The sequence below is a fragment of the Cheilinus undulatus genome, linkage group 5 (genome assembly GCF_018320785.1).
Source record: "Cheilinus undulatus linkage group 5, ASM1832078v1, whole genome shotgun sequence".
Taxonomy (NCBI): Eukaryota; Metazoa; Chordata; class Actinopteri; order Labriformes; family Labridae; genus Cheilinus; species Cheilinus undulatus.
The window spans coordinates 42,122,627-42,145,482 of NC_054869.1; the positions used below are offsets into that span (position 1 = coordinate 42,122,627).

Below are 22,856 nucleotides of genomic sequence, written 5' to 3' on the forward strand. Positions count from 1 at the left end.
AATCATCACTTCCCACGGGACTGTAGTGGTAAACAGACACATAGAACCCGAAATGGTAGGAATTTAGTTTCTGAAAATCTTTCTTGAAATCTTATATTTTCATTAGAAAAGTTGCTGTTAACATGAAAGGAGTAAGGACTGTTTTGACTGAATTGTAGACCACAACAACATTTTTTTACTGTATTTACACACTCATTCTGGGGCAGGCTTAAATTTCTGACATGGTGAGGCGTTAAGGTTGGTTTACATAATACCACCCTCCTAGGGCTACACTGCTATAAAACCAATGAGTAGTTCAGCATTTTCAAATTACCCACTCTATTGCTGGTTGCTACATGTTTCAGCACAACAGCCTGCTGTCTTGCTTGCTAGCTTTGCCCTCAAACCCCAATCTATCTCTCCCAGGAAGCCAGAATTTGAAGAATTTGGATTGCAGTCTTTGACAGTTGAGGGAGGCGTGTCCTTCCTGTATGTGGACGGGGTTTTGGTGCATTCATCAAGCACACCCACAGCACCCCAGAGCAGAGATTAGGGCTGAATGTCAGGATTTTCAAACTTTAATTATAAACTGAAATTTGCTCTGGTGATACATAAATTCATCCTCTGCCTAAAAAATAAAATACACTTTTATTGCTTGACTTGTACCTTAGAGGTTTATTTTAACATTTAGAGAACATAAATGCTAAGAGTTGATTTTCTGTGATATTTAAAGCTAAAGCTGACAAACTGAAGCTAAGCTTATAGAACATAAATGGACTGACACTGACAATTTACAGCACACAGCTAGAATATGACTGTCTTTGCAGCAGAGCATGCATCTTAAAACATTTTTGCACAGTCATGCAGAAATTTTATGTACCCCACAAACTCAGACTTCTCAAGTGTCAGTTTTAGCACCCTTCAGGAAGACCCTCTGTTGTAATTACTTTTCTATTTTTGCTGGTACGAGCATGCACAAGGTGGCGTTTTCACATTGTGTGCAGTGGGTAGCCAGTGTCGGTATTAAAGTGGTTGGCTTTAATGTACTACAAGTCAAAATCAAACATTCTTTATGATACTTGATTTAATAACCTAGGCAGAAAACAAAAGTCCTTGACACCCAATATTGTGAACTTGCTTGCTTTTTCATTTTCAAAAAGTGAAAGCAAACTCCTACACTGTCTAAGCTGGACTAAAAATTGGGAAAAAGAATGGAGCTTGCCAGTAATTTTTGATTGATTTCCTTCCTAAGCACCAGGCTTATTGGGACATAGATGTATTTTTTATTTTTTATAACTGACAACCTTAGCTTGAACTCTTGGCTCTTGCTTTTGGTAAATGCTTTCCATGCATTTGTGGCACGTGTTCTGGTCAAATAAACACTGTGAAACCATGCATATGTAAATAAAATCCATTTACAAGCAGAAGTATGTATGCTATTGTGATTTTTATCTCACTGGAATGAGATTCTCCTTTGGACTTTCATTGATTTTATTGTTGTCATGTTATTTTCTGCACTGTTTGTTTGCACGCTCCTTACACACTAGACTCAACTGGTCTAGCCTCAGGAACCACCACCTCTATAATGGCAAATCAGGAAGTACATTTCTTAAATATTTCAATCAGAACCAGATGGTTTTACTGATGTTGAGACAAAGAGATGGAGGCAATGTTGTTTAGAATTATAGCATGTCATACGTAGTGTTGCTCCACATTTTTTTCCCTAGGCACATCCCCTGAACCTACTAAAAACACCTTCACAACCTTTCTTTTGGTCCTGGCCTACCAGCTGGGAATGATTTCTGATGTTCTCTTCAAAATCCTGAGATCACAGGCATAAGGACAGATTCAACCTGATATAGGCCCCGTTTACACAACAACGTTTTACTTCATTTTCCGTTTTCGTTTCCAAAAAGTTCCAGGTTTAGACGTCAATGTTTTCAAAATGATCTCATTGAAAACAATGTAGTATACATGCCAGGCCAGTAGATGGTGGTGTGATCTTGCAATGAACCAAAATCCAATATCGCCTTCGGGCTGCCCTTCGACGCAATATGGGTCGAGTCAGAACCTGGTGCAGACATGAAATATGTCTTCGCTGATCCAAGTGATGGTGAAGTAAATCAACACTTTGTTGGAGAAGTACAGTTAAATTCAAAAGAGTGAGGAGCAAGAACAGAACGCTGGTGTCGGCCATCTTTGTTTTGTTTTGGGCTTCCTGTCCGTGCATATGCTATAAGCGTATTTGCGCATGGATATTTACTGCAGCTGCAGTGCACATGTCCGTTTTCAGAAAGTGCCGATTTCCCAGTTTACACGGAGACGGGGGCGTTTTGAAAAACTTCCACACTGGAGTCCGTTCCCAAAAAATTCCGTTTTCAGGCACCAAAATGCAGTTGCCGTGTATACGGACAGCCAAAACCCTACGAAACTTTTGCATTTTCACTCGAAAACGTTGTAAACGGGGCCTTAAACACTTTAATCTTCCAAACATAGACAACTGGGCCTTACCGTGAAACCACACTTCTAATGTTTGTTGTTACAATTTCATAGTGAGGATTCCACAGGCAGGAAAGCTCACAGAAACATGTTCGATGAAATATGACTTTGGAATAAAACCAAATAGGGAGGACAATCAACATCATCTATTGGCTGTCCTGACGTGGGTTCTGTTTTGCAGTAAAAAAATGTCTAGTCCAGTCAGCTAGACAAGTCTAGCTGCTGCTGCTCATTAGTAATTCGGCTGTTTTTATTCTTGTGTAGTTGGCTGGATTGCTGCAGTATTTTACTTTGTTTATGCACTGCAGGCCTTTTGCGTGACTCATGTCCAACTCCGACTTTCTGGTGCTTGCATATACCCAATATAATCCAGTATCTGTCTTCCTGGCAGCTTAGACTCTCATCCATATTAGGTTGTTTTGATCTGAAGTGCTCAGTGCTTCATGCAGTTTAGCACCACTAACCAGCTTCTTATTCCTTCTGAAGAAGCCAGATATAGAATTGAAAATATCAAGCAATTTTGATATGTAGGGTATGAAACTGGGATGGTTTCCACTCAGTCGGAAGCAGTAAAATAATCATTTTGACACCACAATGATGTTTGAAGATGTGTAGTTTCCCATCTAATTAAGCACATCAGCAAAGGCCTTGTCAGCTGACTGCCAGCTAGTTCAGGCTAAGCCTCCTATTGGCTAAAGGCTGCCACATTTAAGCTGCTCTGGCCTGCCTTATCTTTGCTGCTCCCTCTGCAAGCTGCTCTGCAACCCTCCTCCACCCCAGCTCCTCCAATATCTTACATTCTATTTAGTCAGTGTCATTCTGTTGTCATTGCTCAGGGTTTCTTACTGCTTCTCCCCCTGCCTCAGGCTTTCCATGTTGGCACAGCGAGGGCAGGAGGAGGGTGTGGCCCATTTTTGTCACTTACAGCGCTTTTTAAAAACATTTTTAACAACTAATTTTAGCATTTATTAGTCATTTTCACTACTTTATCTGGCAATTTTTGCAACTTTTGCTAAAATTAACCAATTTTCACCCATTTTTAGCACTTTTAATCCAATTTTGGCCACTTTTTAGCAGCTCTTCACTATTTTCACCCATTTATATAGCTTATTTTTGCCTCATTTATGCCACTTTTGCAATCATAAATCATTTTGCCCTTAAAGTTGTCTCAGATCCTGCTGTATTTTCAAGCATCCTTACATGTGTGCACTGTATAGAATATGGTTATCCTAGATTCACTTTACAATGGACCACGATTGCTGTTTAAAACCAGGGTACAAACTGAACTGTGAACTCTGCGCACCATTACACCCATACTAGACACCAGTTACTTCACATGAGTTGTAGGTTGTGACCAGGAATGAACCCCTTACCCCATTATTGAAGCCCAAAATTGTCCACTAAAATCATTTAGTGTGTAGCCAGCTTTAGTATCTCTAAATTAGAGGTAGTCAGTTTTTAGTAGTTTGTTATGCTCCAGCTCAAAAACACCACTTTAAAGCTTATGTATCGCTATCATCAGCTTTTCACTTTCACTTTGCTTTCAGATTTCCTGCAGAACATAACAAAGTGGAATGAATTATCTGTAGGCTGTTAAATGCTCTGAATCCCACAGATCCTGCTGCTTGTTTTCAATATCCTCCACACCCTCCTCCTACTTTTTACTAAACCCCATCTTGCTCCTGTCTGCTCCCTGCCCCCGTTTTCTTTCCACCCAACCACCCAACCCACGTCCACCCTCCCCATGAGTGTGTTAATGTGTGTGAGCTGTTCAGCTCTCTCTACTAGGCAAGTGAAGTAAACTCCCCCTTTTTCCCCTTCTCTCTCTCTCTCTCTCTCTCTCTCCCTCTCTCAGCTGGGCTGCTACTGTCAGACCGGGTTGGAGGACAATCAACTGCAACTGCTGCCGCCGCTGCAGGTTGTGTTCAGTGTGGTGTGGACTTTCTCACGTTGCTGCAGACGCACACGCACATACAGGAGCTTGCATGCCCCGCACTCCCCTCCACCCTCCCTCCACCTCTCTCTCTCTCACACATAGACAAACTCAGAGGGAGAGGCAGTGAGTGTGTGAGTGGCGGATCGTGTCGTGTGGAGCGTACTGAAGAGTGGAGTAGAGCGGAGCGGAGCGGCAGACTCTACCATGCCCGTGCAGGGAGGAAGGCTGCAGCGCTCAGTGCCTCTCTGTCTCTGGAGCCGGAGTCCTCTGCTGCTGCTCGGACTGTTTTCTCTTCACGCACAGGCACACGGTGAGTGACTGCAAACTTTTTCTCCTTGCAGCTGCCCTCTTAGTGTTGCTGTTCTCACTCAGCATTGCTCTGAAGTTGCTTCACTTCTTTTTTACACTTGAAAAACTTTGGTTGTGCAGCCTGGAGTTCACTTGTCCTCACTTGAGGAGCGTGAATGTTCTTTCCACTCTTACATTTATAGGTACACACGTGTACTTATAAACGTTGGAGCTGAAATCTCTTCTCTGTCCATGTTGCATGAATAAATGCTGATAAAAGTCATGTAAATTTTAGAAACTGGCTTCAAAAGGCAGCAGCTGATGTCCACACTATCATGAGATGCATGATCCTGTTATACATCAGGATCCCATATGTACTGATTAATGTAAATTATAGCAATACGTACAGGATTTTATCAAGGCAGGCAGCTTTGAGAGGACCCAGATGAGATGGGTTTCGTTCTTGCCATTCTTTTTCAATATTCCATTTGAATTTTTAAAGTTTTATCTGGATTTTTAAGTCATGTCAACATGCTTGAACAACAACATTCCCTTGGAATAACACAGATAATCTAAAGAATAAACAAAGTAAAACAAGTTATTGATTATCTGGCAACTTCTATCTTATTTGGGAGCTTGATAGACGCCCTGGTATGGGCGCTTTGCTGTTGTCAGGCAATGAATAGGTCGATATGTGACTTTTATGAGTGCCAGATACTTAAAGAAGCCCCAGATGAGACGGTTTTACAATACTTTTGGTCTTTTTCCATTTTCAATCCAAAGTTTTGCTTTGTATTTTAATGCCTTATCAGTGCTGTTGATCAACAACAGTCCCTTGCACGAGCATACAAACTTTAATATGGATTTTACAAAGAGGCTGAGTTTATGGTAATGTGATAACTTAGTTATTTTGGAGTACTGTACTTGCTGTGCTATTCACAGAGCCATTTTTTTGGTAGTTTTCAACAACTAAACAGAGATGTGTAGGTTTAGGATCAACAATAACTTCATGTACATGCATGGAAAACATTTTCAGATTATGTGAAGTGGCAGAGTTACAGATTATGCAGTAAATTTCTTCTTATTTTGGATTGCAACAGTTTCCCTGACTCTCAGTTATATGACTCAGTCACTTGTTTTTTGATGTTTTCCCAATGATAAATGGACTGATATATTATTTCATCAGGGCAAGAAGCCTTTAAAAGCCCCTGATTATACAGTTTGACTGCGCTTTTAAATCCATTTTAATGTTCCAGTCAATTAATTCCAGGTTTGTTTGGAATTTAATAACATCTTAATGAGGTGAAACATTGAGAACCTGTGTAATGCATGGAAACTTTACTATGGGTTGTTGAAAATGGCTGGCCTTTGATTATGTGATAACTTTGTTCTTATTTTGGCATTCACACAGCCATGGTGTTTTGGTGGTTTCCACAACTAAGCAGAGATTTGTAGATCTAACATGATCAGAAGCTTTAAGAAGCCCCAGATGAGATGGTTTTACACTATATTTCTATCTTTGTCCATATTTCAACCAATTTCTTCAGATTTGTGTGAATATGAATGGTGTAGCAGTATTTTGGATCAACAACAAGACTTTCAGTTACATGACTCAGTCACAGTGTTTTTGCTGTTTTAACAGACTGATGTATGTTTTTGTAAAGGCAAGAAGCCACAGATTAGACGGCTTGAATGTACTTTTTCATCCAATTTTCAAGTTTTGTTTTTGGGATTTTCATACAATATCAAAGAGGTGGATCATTTAGAATCCCCTGTAAAAGCAGGAAAACTTTACTAGTTGCAGTATTACTAGTTATGTGATAATTTCCTTCATATTCTGGAGAACGATAGTTTACCTGATGTTCACACAGTCATAGTGTTTGAGCTTTTTCCACCATTTGACAGATTTAAGAGGTTTATCAAGACTAGAAGCTTCAAGAAGCTCCAGATGAGATGGTTTTACAATGCCTTCCAATTTTCCCCTATTTTCTATTAAAAATGTCAACTTTTTCGCTGTATTTCAATGCTGTAGCAATATGATGGATGAACATTAGTCCCTCTAAAGCATGCAAACTTTACAACAGATTATACAAAGAGGCTGAGTTATGATCGGATTGCCGGTTATGTGATAATGTTTTTCTTTTTTTGGAGAGCGACGGTTGCCCAACTTTCAGTTACATGACTCAGTCTCGGTGTTTTAGCTGTCTTCCCAGTAATAAACACACTGATATATGTTTTTATCAAGGCCAAAAGCCTTGAAAAGCCCCACGTTAGTCGGCTTGGCTGCACTTTTCAATCCATTTCTATATTCCAATCAAGTTTTCAGGTTTTAACACAGCATTAAGAAGGTAGATCATTTAGAATCGCTTGTAAAAGCATGGAAACTTTATTTTGAATTGTACAAAATGGGGAAGATTTTGATAATGTCATAACTTTGTTCTTATTTTACAGTATAATACCTTATGTGACATTCACATACCCATGGAGATTTGGTGGTTTGCTACAACTAAACAAAGAATTTATACAAAGTTGTAAAGTTATGGGTGATCTGATACATTGCTTCTATTTTTAGAGCACAAAACTTGCTTGATGTTCACATTGTCATCATTTTTTTTAGCTGTTTTCAACCAATTGACAGATATTTGTAGATTTATCAACACTACAAGCTTTAAAAAATCCCCAAATTAGATGGTTTTACACTATACTTCTATCTGTTTCCATATTTCAACCAATTTCTTCAAATCTTTCCATATTTTAACGCTATATCAATGTGGCAGATCTAAAATAATTGCATGTAAAGCATGGAAATGTCTTTGAATCCATATTTTATTTGGAAGTTTAAGTTGGATTGGGATTTTAAACAACATGATTTACTGCAAAATACACAAATAAAATGAAGTTATTGATTACTTATTGTAATCAGTAAGTTGATTTCTTTCTGCTTCTGCGCTGACATTCTTGTAGTTGCTGTATTTTTCACTGTTTTCCACAAATAAACAGACAGATCTGCCGTCATGGATCAACATTGTTACCGTCAGCCGCTTTGTCCGTGACCATGTTTGGTATCTGAAGTGTGATTGGCGAGGTGTTGCGGAGAGAACGAGTCAGATTTAATAGTCTGTTATGTTTGGTGCTGTGGTGTGTCATTGTGGCTCTGTGTCTGTTGAGATTATTTTAGCATACATTAATACCAAAAGTGATCATTTTAAGATTATAACAGTGTGAAAGTGTTAAGTTGCCAGCCTCTTGCTGTTTCTTGTGTGCTCGGTCTTCTGCTCTCTCTCGTTATTGTCGGTCTATTTAAAGTCATTGAAGATTGTTTCAGCTGGGAGCCCTGACACTAAGCCAGCGGAGGCTCATACCTCATACTCGGAGTGCTATGTGCTGAGGTCGTCCTGTGACCTCTGGCTGCGTGTCATCCCCTCTTTCTCGTCCATCTTTCCTGTCATTGTCACAGACCGAGTCGGCTTTCCTCTGGAGCCCATGCTGTGCATTACACGCTTCTTTAGATTTACTCTCCTCGCTTGCTAACACTGTTTATCATCTCAAAGCACACTTTGGAGGGAAGTTCTGAAATGCTGTGAACATTTTAAAGAACTTACTTTGTGCATATTATGAACACATGGTCTCAAACAGAGGAAATCGGTCTGTTTTAGACTTGCAGTAACAGTGAATCTGCAGAACAGCTGCCAGAAAGGAGACATATGTGAAATCTGACATATAGTTGGACCTCTACCAAGGTTTTTTTCTCTTTTTTTAACCTAACACTCCAGAGACTCATGCCCGTTGTTTCATATCCTTCTCCTTATCTTAGTCTTTCCATTCAAAAGTTTGTATTGCTGCTGTGTCTGCTAATGGAGTATATCAGATAAAATCTCTGAAAGTGTAGGGTGTCAGTCCCTGTTTACATGATCCATTAACAGTTTTGGGCAATTGGAAACCAAGTGAGCAAACAACAGCTTACACATAATTTCTGTGGCACTGTTACCACGGCTTAGTATCCCAGCATGCCGTGTGTAGTGAAGCCACTGGCGATAAGAATGAATGGGGGTGAAATAGCTGTGAGCTAAGAGGAGAGCAATGCCATTTAACAGCTTTTCTCCCCTATGTTGTCTAAAATAAGCTTTCAAAGGGCAGAGTCATACACTATTTAGTAAATATATCTTATTTAGTGCTGGGTAATTGAAATGACAACTTAATTCAAGACAAGTTAGGAGGGAGTTGAGATGTGTCATTCACGGACATTTCGGCCCTGAAAGCTGGCTCCTTTTAGTGGAAGGGTCTGGTTTCCATTTGAGATATACTGTCCTGTTTTTCCATGTTGGTTGTTTTAATGGTATAAAAAAGACTAAATGTTGCCAAATGGAGAGTTGTTTGGGAACCGAAAGTTCACCTGTAATAACTGAACAGAGCCAAATTATCCAGATCTGCAACTCCCGTCACTCAGAGCAAGGCTGTACTAATATAAATAAAGCCATGCTTCTTGTTTACTAGCGAAATACAACAGTCTGCAAAACATGCTCCTACTTGTTGTCGCTATGCAACCAATCCAACCAAAGTCAGGGCCATCCTAGACCAGTATTTCCTATACTTTTTTCTGGTGGCCAACTTTTTACAAAGTGCACCCACCATGATCCAACAGCTTTGTTTTATTTATGTTATTGCTTATTGCATCTGTCTTCTGCACCATCCTTGGCTCGGTGGTTAAACTGATGGCTGGTGCTAGCTTGAATGTTAATTTCAGACTAGATCTTATCCTGACCGGGTTTTAGAAGGGGCCACCTTACCTGCCTGTGGATGATCAACCCCTTAGGCCTTTAGAGACTGTCTGGTCTAGAAAAATGCAATTCTTTTTTATTAGTCAAGCATCAATCACTTTAGCTTTTTTGCCATCCAGTGTCTGGTAGAGTCTGGTTTAGTGTTTTATTTTGGTAGAAAGGGCGGGTGTTATAATGTGTAGCCCCCCTTGTGGCTGTAACGTGTCCTGCAGACATAACTCACACATTAAAAACTGTGGCAACGAAATTCAGTATTTCTATGTCACAGTATTGAAAAAAAAATCTTCTTTAGCCATAAGATCACCCAAATTTGTTCTGTTAGTTAAAAAATAGTAATCTAATGTTTAAACCCACAGAATTAAAACTAGGTGGCTATCTTAACCAGGAGACATGTTACATTTGCTGTGTTTATGTATGGGTCAGTAAAATGACGGTAAATGAAACATGTCCAAATGTTCCACCAAGGAGAAGGAAATGCAGGTTTTGGCAAGAAACTTATATAGTTTCTGGTGATGAGAGGAGAAGCTTGTTTGTTGTTCCTGCAACACAAAAATACTGTAGATATTAGTCATGGAGTCACAAGCTGGTAAATTTCCTGGCCCAAGCTTTAATGATCTTACCAGCTCTGTTAAAGATGTACTGTTGTCTTGTCTTTCCACCAAATCATAGAAATGTGGTATCTTCAGTGACTTTGATCATTATGAGTATCAGTAAGGGTATGGATATCAATAAAAACAAACCAAATCCCTAATAATAGCACTGGTCTGCTCTTGTAGATAGGAGAATGGCCAGACTAAGGTAAATTATTTCCTTATTGGAATTGCATATCTTTCCATCTTGCTTTAAACTTTCAGGTTTACTGACAAAAGCTCAAATGACTAACCATCTTGACTTTTAAAAACATTTATCTAAACATTTCTTAGCCCTAACACATCTTGTTTGTTGTAAAGTTTTATCAGGTGTGCTCTTGGAGTTCCAAATAGTTCAAACTGTAACAGCATTTTGCCCCGGGCCTTTATGCAATCACCTCATTCATTTGTTGACACACAGAAGATTGATTAGACCAGTTACAGGCTCAGTCATTGGTTGGCATACAGATGATGAATTGTCCTGGCTATAGCGTCAGATGTGACTCAACAGGCAAATATTTGTTTTCTGAAAAGTGTATAAAAAATAATGAGCAGGTAAGAAAGAGAGAGGGAAAGAGAGGTTGTGAGTATATCTAAAACTCTTATCCTTCAGCTGACTTTTCCTCGCTCTACTCTGTCTGTCTTTCCCCTCTATAAACCAGCATGTGGATGAATATTCAAGCAGTGTCTTCTGTGGTTCACTAGCGACTGAGGTTCAAGTTCAGTATGAAGCGAGGAAACTCAACAGGTATCGATACCTGTTTTGATACCACAGCAACAAGAAATACGTCTTTGGCACCCAATGTTGGGTTATTTCTTGTTTTTAGTTACCACAAATTGTTGTGGCAACTTTTGGGTAATTATTTGGCTGAATATCTGCAGTCCCTCTTAAACTTTACTATCTTTCAACACTAAAGCTTGGTAAAACTATGTCGTTTCCACCAAGTGGTCCTGTTTGATTCAGTCCAGTGTATTAAGGCTTGGCATTGTAAACCCGGATCTATGTTGTGTTTCCACAGCTGATGTCCATATGGCCTTGCTCATAGCAATTAGGAATACATCTCTTCTTAGAGATCTAAATCATGAACCTGACATGCCAGATAGACTGTTTCATATATCCATTGCATAGGATATATTTGACATTCATCTGGGAAACCTCCATCCTCCATTCTCAGAAAATGATTGGAAGAACATTGTCTGTTCCTTTTCACTTCAGGCCAATCAGAACGACAAGTTAAAATGAGGTAATTGGCATGTGCAGCTCCATTGGTAACCCGAGCTTGACAGACAGGCACTGTCGCAGGTAACGATAAGCTATGTTAAGCTAAGAAAAGCTTTCAGCGTGGCTCTGTGCTCTTATTGTTAATTAAGAAATGGGTCCAGGTTCAGTGTCCCTTACCCTCCATCCATAAGTATTGCAAACTCATGCTGCTACTCAAGCAGGTCAGGATAAGAGCAAGAACATCAGAAAAAGGTTTCAGTGCTTTTCATGTGCCTTTGCTGCTTATTTAAAAAAAATTAAGTGGTCAAATTCAAATAAAACAGGAGCTATACTGTAGCTACATCCTAGCTAAACTTAACATCCCATAGTTGCAGCCTCTTTCTCCCAAATTATGCTGATTGGTAAGGTCTGTTTTCAGAACTGGCATAGTCATTTCAAACTAGAGCTCTGCGAGATGAATTTGCCTTCTGATGGACATGGAGTCTGGCCAACCCATCGGCTTTGCAATGTTAACAAATCATTTGACTTAGCTCAGCAATAAAAATAGAGTTGGAAAAAGGGATAAGAGAGTAGGTGAGAGACATGCAGGAGAGAAGCCACTGGCTAGACCTGACCACCGACATGGGCATGCCTTAACCACTAGGCTATCTACACCCCCAGTTTGACTTAAAGGTAGTGAAGTACACAAGACCACAGTATCTGAGACTTACCTGAGACCAGAGTGCACCGAGACCAAGACAAGACTTTTGGGAGTCAAGACCAAGTCAAGACTGAGAACGAGACCAGAAAAATCTATTTAAAAAGAACATTACAAGCTTGAACAGTTAAAGAGCATTCTCTCTTTTAGATTTTAGTTTTCTTTTTAATAAATTTGGCAGATAAAAACAAGATGTCTGCAAGTCTTTCAGAGCACAACATGCAAACATCTCAAATCTTACATTTGTTCAACTAACTTCTCATAAAAAATAAATCCTTGTATGTATTTAAAAGCCACTGACATGTCCGGAATTATTTTAAATATCTGGAAATTGGATGTTTATCTAGATTGTTCAGGTGGATGAGGACTAAAATTTTCAGAGGTATTTTTGACTAAAAATGAGATGAACTGATGTCCAAGTTTTTGCAGGTGAAGCTATTTGTTGTCTGTTGTCCTTATTATCACATTGATGAAGTCGAAGAATAGCAGATCAGTGCTGGTATCAACCAGTCTTGATGGAAAATCCCGAGTCCGACCTGTCCGAGACAGAGACAAGACCAAGTAAAAACGCTCTCAAGTGCGAGACAAGACCAGCACTATTTAAAGGTTTACCAAATAATGACGGAATTGGGGGAAAGGGAACTTGTTCTCAAACAGGGGTCAGCTCCTGTTTTTCAAATAAAAGACATTTTTGTAGAACAAGGTTTATTCCTGAAGGACATATTAATACAAGGTCACTTACCCCACAAGTTAATTTGCTTAATAGTAACTGTGACAGTATCACAGTATCACTGTGTATGCTTATTTACTTTTCTCACTTCTTGCCCTCCATCTGACATTCACTCATTATTGGGATCACATGACTGCAAACAATCTTGGCACAAGTTTTTAAACTGTGACAGCAAATTAGAAGTCCCAGAGACCCAATGTTGTGGTGTTTCTTGTTTTGTAATGACCAATATATGCAATCAAACTCCTGTCCAAATGTTACTGAATGTTACTGAATATTGCCAAATTTATTTGTGCAACTTAGACAGAGTGCCAGAGTTTGCCTGAAATTTTTGATGAATGAAATCATCTCCTAAGTGCTTGTCCTATGAAAAAGATGTCGTTTAAATACTTTTTAACACTATTGATATACTGTAATAATGTCGGTAATAGTACCATTTTAAAGCATTGAGAATCGAAAAATTGATTTCCCAACAGCCGCAGTTCAGCAGAGTGATCACAGGCTTTGGACAGGTGTTAGAGAGCTACAGTGTTTTGTCTGCACAATCACTGCTTGTTCTCCAGCATGTCCAAAATAATATGTTCATTATTCTTCAAGGAGAAGTGAGAACACAGTGAAATGCAAACACTTATCCAAACTTTATAAATCACACACACAGGCACGGATCTTCTGTGACCTTCCACCTACGCCAGGCTGCAGCCTCGACTGAGACTTCTGGGAAGTGAGGAGTGAGCGCGATAGCTTACATTTCATTGTCCTTGGTGGAAATAAGCACCGCTGTATCGGTTTTCACAGTCAAAGCTCTGCCAGTTGCTTTGCTTTTGTCACTGCCCGCTAATGAGACCGTGTCCCTCTCTGCAGAATTTTAACTTTTGATTTAACAGAATTAAAGCACCAAAAATGATTTCTTCCCTCAAGCTGTTGTTTGAAACTTTGTTCTCAAAGTGCTGCGAATGTGATTTCCAGACTCTAACTTGACATTCACAGCGATCTGTTTTTAGTTTCATGAAGTCATTGCCAAAATCTGGTGCTTGATCCTTTTCTGTGTGAGTCACTGAGCACCTGCTGCATGATTTCATGTTTCAGTGGGACTTTAACTTCACAGAAGGGCAGAAAAACTTTAAAATGTCTCTTTTTGATGTAACTTATACAAAAGGCAGACCTACACAATCACTTGGTCACTGTGTCAGATTAGACGATCACAGAGCCATGAATTCATGCTGTGACTGACTGACTGACATGGCAGACTACATGGTAGTACCGACCAATCATCACAACCGATGTGATGATGAAAGAAGAGGAGTTGGGTTGATAGCCCCTGGAAAGACGGCTGATGGAAATCTACTGCATTGTCTGGCTATACTGTATTTGTCTGTCCAAACATGTTGAATTATACGCTAGCTTGATGCTAATGCTGACAGCAATCACTCTACCAGGCTGCAGAAAAAATCTGCTGTTTCTCACCAGCATATCTCTCTTTGTGGCACATCACAAAGGCAAGGATGTTGTCAGAGCTCAACAAGCTTTTCCTCTGTCTCATAGTTCAAACACAAAGGTCATCAGTCTTCTTTCACTTTGCTATTTGGATGATTATGTTTGTCACTTTCAAAGCGCAGAGCACACTGTGCTCTCATTGGTCAACTCTCATTGCTCTCATCTGGCAAAACTTTCCGGATCTCTCGAGAGGTTGTGAGGCGTCCAAGATGTGGCCTTGATGGTCACTCACTGTCACTTACTAAACATGATGGTCAGTTTTATGGGCCCAGAATTGCCAGATCAGATCTGTAGAGACCTTTTACATGTGACATCACACAGTCTGCCCCAGCCTTGCCTTACCTGGAAGGCAAAAGAAGCATGTAATTCACTATGTGCAAGTGCAAAGTGAATACTACCGTTGATAATTTCCCTGTGGTTATCCGTGTAGTGCACATTTTGTTCACAGAAAGTTTAGAAAGCTTGACATGTCAGTATTAGATGCCTACAAACATTTTAAGAAGCATTAAACAACACCTCTGCCGTCCACTGCAGTGAGTGACATCACAATAGTGACGTGTCTGCAGGTCAGAATAGGGCTTTATAACTTGTAGATTAACACTGGATTTAAACTGCAAACTTCAAATAGTGCTGCACATTTAATCTAATAACAGTTGCAATTGTAGTGTTAGGCTGTGCAATAACATAAAAAGCCACAGTTAATATTGAGATCAAAAAGTCTTTATTTCATAAGGGCCAAAGATTTAACATGCCATGCCAGCCTTCATCAAGGCAGGTGCAGTATGGCAACCAAGCTACTTTCTTCAAAGATTCTCAGCAGCTCACATGATCACTCGAAGTCACATGATAAAGTTAGTATCTTCACAATTAAAAAATGTAAAACAAACAGTTAAATCTACATATTAAAGTATGTTTTATACAACATCAGTAAAAATCTGTGTTTACACAGGAATGCTCTTCTAAGTAGTTATCAGAAACTATCAAAACCAAGTCCAGTTCCCAATTTAGACCAGGAAGTTGTGTTGCTTTTAATGTATAAATCTATAAAGACTCTTTACATGAACTTTTTTAATCTGTCTCCCACTCTGATTGAACTCTGTATGCTCAAAGCCTGATAAAAGCCTAAATAAATTGTAGTGGTGCTGATTTTTTTTGTTGACCTGCCATAATTTACACTTATGTTCTGCTTTAGTTGTGCAAATACTGTAATAATTTATAATAGCGTATTGTTAGTTTCCAGTGGAACTGTAACGGCCCTCTGCAAAATCAAAATCAACCATTTCTGGGGAAATATTGATTGAGTAATGTAGATTATCACATTGTGTTTATAGCCTTTTTCACACACACAGCCCTAAAAACTTTCAAGGTAACCTTAGTCTTATGTTCACACTTGTCCCTCACAGCAGGAAGTTTACCTGCAGTTTGCCTGTCATTAAATGGAGGGTTAGGGAAAGTCAGGGTGTAAACTGCTGTTTGCATTCACACATGCAGTTCATCCAGGTAAATTCAGGACATTTTTAGAAGTGCTGTGCAAATGTAAATAGGTCTACGTATTAGAAGAGTGGCTGTAAGAGACCTCACATGCTTCTGTTGTTACCAAAGTAAACGGTGTGCTGGTGCCAAAAGAGAGCGTTTATTTCTGGTTCCAACAGAGTACACAACTGCTACTGACGATGTTTTACTGGCATTAATGGCTGCATCATAAAGGCCTTCACTTTCATCTGATGCAGAGAGATTTATAGATGCTCTCATGTCTGAGGCACTCATTGATAAAACTCTCCTCCTCTTGAGAAGCTGACTGAGACGTTTTCTAAAAAGGCAGAAAAAAACAGAAACAGAAGGTGTGAGCGCTGACTCACTGAACCAAACTGCTGCTAGCGCTTTCTGCTCCTCAAAGCTTCCTGACAGGATGTGTTGAGTTCCCTCGCTGAAAACTGATCCCTCATTAGAAGCACTGATCCGCCGGCTGTTAAACCGAAACACAGAGGGAAGGTGTTGCCGCCGCTTGTTAAGAACAAATTGTTGGTGTCAGGAGGTAAAATCACACCTTTAGACTGAGGCTTTTCTATTCTGTCTGCGTGAGTTCTGAAGTCTTTCCTTCAATGTAGCTGGAGACGCAAAATGAGGTCTCTTCATGTGAGGGTTAGAAGTAATGGGAGTTCAGTGACAAAAACAAGACATGTCTTTGATACGTGGTTTTAACGGGCCTTTTTTCTGTGTTTAAGAGGAAAATCCTGATCTTAAAATGACCTCTAAAAGGTGGAAGGTGTGGGGCACAGAGGAGAGTTTGGGACTGAAGGGTATTACATCCTGTAATGGATACAGATCCAGTAACTTCTATCCCAGTCAGATTACCGGTCTGGCCGTGACTTCTTAAGGCACAGCTGGAGCAGAGGAAGTAATACATGAGTGTGTGTGTTTGAGAGTGAGAGAGAGGCAGAAGAGAGAGATTTATATGCAGCGAATGAGCTTTTTTTGAAGAGTCTGATTGGACTAGTTTGGTCTTAAAGGCATAAATAATCGATTTAGTTTCAAAACATGTTACAGACACCCTGAAGCAATGAAGATGTTTCCGTGATTTCAAATGAAGAAAAAAAAAGAGTTCTTTTGTATTTTGGGTCAGTTTAAGGATATAAACTAGGCCTTGTCTGATCTGCTTATTCAGTATTCTGAGAAAAAAGTTTATTTTGAAAGAATATGGCAAACCTTTACTCTGTAAAATACAGCAGGGATTCAGTATACACATATTTGAAGATGTGGTGCCATCTACACTGCTCTCAGTTTTCATCTACTATAAAATGTAATGTTTAAGACTTACTTTAATACATTATTCTTCATCTAAAAAGCTATCTCTATCTGACATACCGGTGTGACCAGTTTACCAGTATAAAGTGTTGTGACATGTGCTGTCATGACCGCAAGTGCAGCTGCCGTCATCACACTACAAAAGAGCTGATGCTAGGGATACACTGATGCATTAGTTTATCATCAGTATCCACCCATATCAACCATGACAAACGTCGGCTGTCTGCAAATAATGTGGCAACGACAGATCAAAGAAGACAATATTTATATGTTGTGTGTAGTCACACTTTTGCTGTAACTAGCAGAGCAGCTTGGCTATGGCAAAACCCATAATTACAATTATTTTGATTGATTTTAAGATCATGGTTATTAAATACAATTGCTAGCTGATTTTTTTCATCTGCATTTCAAAGTTGGTCTCAGTAAATCATTGGGTTGCTTGTGTGTTGCCTTGTCAAGTACAGGATACTATTTACAGTGCCTATAAAAAGGATTCATCCCCTTGGATGTTTCACCCTTATGAATCAGTAACAGTCAGTATAATTTGGCTTTTCAGACAAAATAAGTCTTTGATATCAAAGTGAAAGCAGATTTCTACAAAGTAATGTCAATCAACAAAAATTGGTGACTGCATAAATATTCACCCCCATCAGCTCAGTATTTAGTAGACACACCTTTGGTTACAATCACAGCACTGAGTATGTGTGGATAGGTCTCAATCAGGGTTTCACGTCCACACACTCTTCTGTTCAAGCTCTGTCAGGTTGCACAGGGGACTTGGCGTAAACGACCCTTTTTGAGTCCAGCCACAAATTCTCCACTGGATTGAGGTCTGGGCGTTGACTTGGCCACTCTAGAACATTCTCCTTGTTGTCTTTAAAACAATTTATGTGTAGCTTTCACTGTATGCTATGGGTCGCTGTCTTGCTGTAAAATAAATCAACTCCCAAGCCGTAGTTCTCTAGCAGACTGATTGAGATTGTCCTCCAGGATTTTCCTACATTTTGCCGCATTTATTACCTTTACAAGCTTTCCAGGGCCAGCTGCAGATAAGTATCCCCACAGCATGGTGCTGCCGCTATCATGCATCACAGCGGGGTTGTTGTGTTTGTGGTGATGTGCAGCATTTGATTTCCACTAAACATAACGTCTTGTCTGATGGCCAAAAAACATCAAATGACTGTCTTCCACTTGAGCATGGAGTCTCCCACATGCCCTTTGGTGAACTCTAGTCCGAATTTACTCTGAATTGTCTTCATTAGTGGTGTTCTCTTTGCCACTCTCCCATAAAGCTTTGAATGGTGAAGAACCTAAACAACAGTTGATATATGCAGAGTCTCTCGCATCTCAGCTGCTGAAGCTTGTAACTCCTTTAGAGTAGTCAGAGATGTTTTGTATTTATCCCCTGACTAAACTTTTTAATAACATTTCCTCTGAACTGCTTGGAGAGTTCTTTTGTCATCATGGGGTAATGGTAGCCAGGAATATTGATTAACCAGCGACTGAACCTTCAAGACACAGGTGTCTTTATACTACAGTCACCTGAGACACATTCACTGCACTCAGGTGATCCCCATTACACTAATTGGGAGACTCTATTGAATTAGGTCAGTCACTTCAAAGGGGGTTGAGCCACTTATTTTATATCACTTTTTTTTTATTGAACCGACATTTCTCTGTAGAAATCTTTTTTCATGATACTAAAGGTTTTTGTTTTTTTCTTTTTTGTTAAAAAAGCCAAATTAAAAAATAAAAAATAAAACAATTAAATAACAAGAGAAAGATTATAAGCAGAGAACACAAACTTTCCTGATGTGGGAAGTGCCATATTCATGCCTAAAGACATTTCTCCTTTCATGGTTTAGTTGTTCTGCTTCTTTCCAGAGTGAAGAGCAGCCTTGATTCCAGCGCTCTCTGCTCTCTCAGAGCAGTACGACACAATAGAGTGATGGACAGATAACAGGTGAAGCCGAGCACGGCAGAGCAAAGCTGGCTGTTGCAGCCACAGTGCACGGGGACTAGAAAGGCTTAGGGTTTTCCATGCGCTCCAGCCCCCCCCTCCAACAACACCAGAATACCCAATACTCCACCCACTGTCTGCCCCTGGAACTATTTGTTTTATTTTGGATGGCGATGGGTGGCAGAAGGGCAGGGAGTCACTGCACATTGTTGTCGTGTGACTTTGTGTTGGGTTTCAATACTGACAGAGGCGTTCGGCACAGAGGAGGAGGTGGAATCATTTAGATTTGAGGAGTAGGTGGAAGATAAAGGACGGATGGATTGTGAGGAAGTTTTTGTGGTTTTTACAGTTTCTAGACGTTTTTTTCTTTTTTAACCACAAACTCAACCTTTCTGTTTTGTTATCTATTAAGTCTGAGTTTATGCCATTTTAATGTGCAGGCCAAGGTGCCTGTTACAAACTTTTTCAATGATGTCATAATGTTATTTATAGAGCTGAAATAAATGAAATTGTTGTAATTAAGTTGTATGTTACTGGAAATTTGTGCACATTTATTATAGAGAGCATTTATGAGGACAGGCACTGTTGTTGGATGAGAAGGCCTGGCTCGCAATCACTGTTCTGGTTCGTCCCAAAGGTGCTTAAAGGGGTTGAGGTCAGGGCTCTGTTTGGGCCACTCTATTGTTCCTCGCCAAACACATCAAACCTTGTCTTTATAGTCCTTGCTTTGTGCACTTGAGCACATTCACTTCGGAATAGAAAGGAGCCTTCCCTTAACTGTTGCTGTGCAGTTGGAAGTATAGCATTGTCCAAATGATTTGGCATGCTGCAATATTAAGATTGCCCTTCACTGGAGATAAGGGGCTGAGCACAAACCCTGAAAAACAGCCCCATACCATTATCCCTCCTTCACCAAACTCCACAGTTAGCACAATGCAGTCAGACAGGTAACGTTCTCCCAGCATCCACCAAACCCAGACTTATTCATCTGACTGCCAAACAGAGAAGCGGGATTTGTCACTCTTCAGAACACGTTTCCACTGCTCCACATTCTAGTGTCAGAGTGCTTTACACCACTCCAGCCAACTCTTGGCATTGGACGCAGAGTGAGGATGCAAGCAGCTGTTCAGCCATGGAAACCCATTTCATTAAGCTCCAGCTGCACAGTTTTGTGCTTACATTAATGCCGATGGAAGTTCAGAACTCCCCAACTATGGAATCAGCAGAGCAATGGTGACTTTTACTCGCCATCTGCCTCAGTCTGTGATTTAACGTTCTGTTCTGCTTCATGGCTGAGTTGCTGTTGTTCCTAAATGCTTCCACTTTCTGATAATATCACTTTCAGCTGACTGGGGAAAATCCAGCAGGGATGCAATTTCATGAACTGTATTATTGCAAAGGTGGCATCCATCATGGTAGCACACTTAATATCACTGAGCTCTTCAAAATGACCTGTTTTGTATCACAGATGTATGCAAATGGAGACTGGCATACCATTGGCATAGCCATTGGTATGTCATGGCTCCGACTTTTTACTCAACAGTAAATAATCTGAAGAAGCATACCTGACGTCTGTCCTGATTGGAGTGGTGGCTGAATATGGGCATACTGTATAAGCATGTGTGCGCGTGTGAAGCTGCCCTCGCTGACAGCATGTTTGTCCACTGAGATAATACAGAGGAGGCCTGGAGCCACCGATGGGTGATATGCGACTTAGTTAATGGGAAGCTAATCACACGGAGGAGACAGAAGGACGCATACAACTGTAAACATGCATACTTACACAAATACGCACACGCACATACAAACATAGAGCAGGGATACACACAGACACAGTGAATGTCATGGATGCTACACAAATACACACTTACTGTATGTCCACATTCCACACATTATCCACACATTAATGGGCTAATATATTAATATCCAACAGCACAGACAGTAGACACATACTGTACACACATGCAGACTGTAAATGGATGGAAAAGGACTTTTTAAGCCCGTGGAGATGATGGAGACGCCACAGACCAGAACTCTGGGAAATAAACACATGGCAGCTGTAATGTTAACACCATCAGCCCTGAGCTACACACACAGAAAAACACCTAACAGTCTCAGGCACACAGCAAAGCACTCTACACACAGAATTTCAACATCCATTACTCAAGTTTTCTTCTTTTATCAACAGCTTAAACCATCATTCCTTGTCTCGGTTAGTCTTGAAGGACAGAGACAGTGTGTCAGCCATGTGTGAATATGTGTTGAAGTTTTGCTCATTGATAGTGTTGTGATTGCCCCCAGCAAGGAGGCGATTCATCTTGAAAGAGACTGTGTACTTTCCGGCATCTCATTACGCACTCCTTGGAAGTCAGTGTGTGTTTAGCGCAGTTTCCCCACTGTTTGTATGTTGTGCGTCAGAAGTGCAGCATGACTCTGCATTGTGACATTTCCCAGTCAGAATGGTCTTGTCAAGGCTGAAATGTTTATAGTTTGAATATTTGTTTTATACCGTCTGGGTTGGCTCAGAGATGTTCCAGAGGAGATATATGTATACAGACTTGACTTGATACTTAATCACCTTTTCTGATAGAGTTGGATTCCACATATCTAAACCATTTCTCCCTTTAGATTACTACTGCACTGAATGTGTCTACAGTTTGAGATTTAATCCAGGAGAAAGCAGCAGAGATGCTTAAGAGAAGATATGCAGGAATAACGTGACATAGAAGGAATGAAAACAGACGCTGCTTCTACAGTACAGTGATTAAAAGTCCCACTATTATTACTCCTTTGTACTTAAACAGTACAGAAAATAAAATAAAGAAAAAATATTTTCCTAAGCTGTTGTTCTTTTGCAGATAAATAAGATTGTCCTCCAAGATTTTCCTTTAACTTGCAGTGTCCATTTCACACTGTACCTTTACAAGCCTTCCAGGCTGGCTGCAGAAAAGCATCCCCACAGCATGATGCTGCCACCACTGTGCTTTACAGTGGGGATGGTGTGTTTGTGGTAATGTGCAGTGTTTAGTTTCAGTAAAACCAAGCATCTCGTCCGATGACCAGAAAGCACCATTTTGGCCTGAACAGACCAATAGACTTTCTTCCACTTGACCATGGAGTCTGTCAGATGCCTTTTGTCAAACTCTAGTTGAGATTTAATATGAGTTTTCTTCAACAGCTGCCTTCTCTTTTAACCTTGCAAAGCAGATGGATTCACCCGTTTCTGTGTTTCTCACTGACGAACCCATCTTGCAAAGCTCCCATCTGAACCATTTGGGCCCGGTTAGAAAGTGACAGGACCAAACAGCATCAAGGGGCAGTACTTTTGGGCGTGGCAGAGTTGTGACGTATGCAAGCACCAACAAGAGCCCAGTGCAATTATGGTGGAAGGGATTAGCATGGATGCTGCTAAAGCATCAGTTTTATCAGAACTTGATGACATTTCTTTGTTAAAAGAAGAAGAACAGTATTAAGTTGTTGTCTTTTCAAAACACAATAGTCGTGTACTGACATGTCTACAGTCGCCATGGTTTGCGTTATGCAGTTCTCTGGAGTTTACTCCTCGGTATCAGTTAAGACGTCACGTGTTTTGTTGCTCTGATTGGGCCTGTAAAGATGTGACGGACAGAACTTTCATCCAATTACCCTCCAAGTTTTTTTCAAATGCTCTGCCCTTTCCCAAATACTGGCTATGGGAGGTTTTCCAGATGGATGCATGAAACAAATCCATCTAGTGTGTCAGGTTATTTCTCTTTGCCACTCACCCATAAAACTTTGATCAGGGAAGAATCCGGAAACAGTTGTTGTATGCAGTCTCTCTCATCTCATCTGCTGAAGCT

At 40.2% G+C, this 22,856-nt stretch overlaps 1 protein-coding gene across 1 annotated transcript in view; it reads left to right on the plus strand.

Annotated features, from left to right (window-relative positions):
• bmpr1ba (bone morphogenetic protein receptor, type IBa) overlaps positions 1 to 22,856 on the plus strand; it is a 156,264-nt gene that overhangs the window by 98,700 nt on the left and 34,708 nt on the right. The window contains exon 3 of the mRNA XM_041788291.1: positions 4,334 to 4,724. Within this exon, the coding sequence (XP_041644225.1) occupies positions 4,619 to 4,724 (106 nt within the window). The 5' untranslated portion in view covers positions 4,334 to 4,618. The remainder of the gene's footprint in view (positions 1 to 4,333; positions 4,725 to 22,856) is intronic.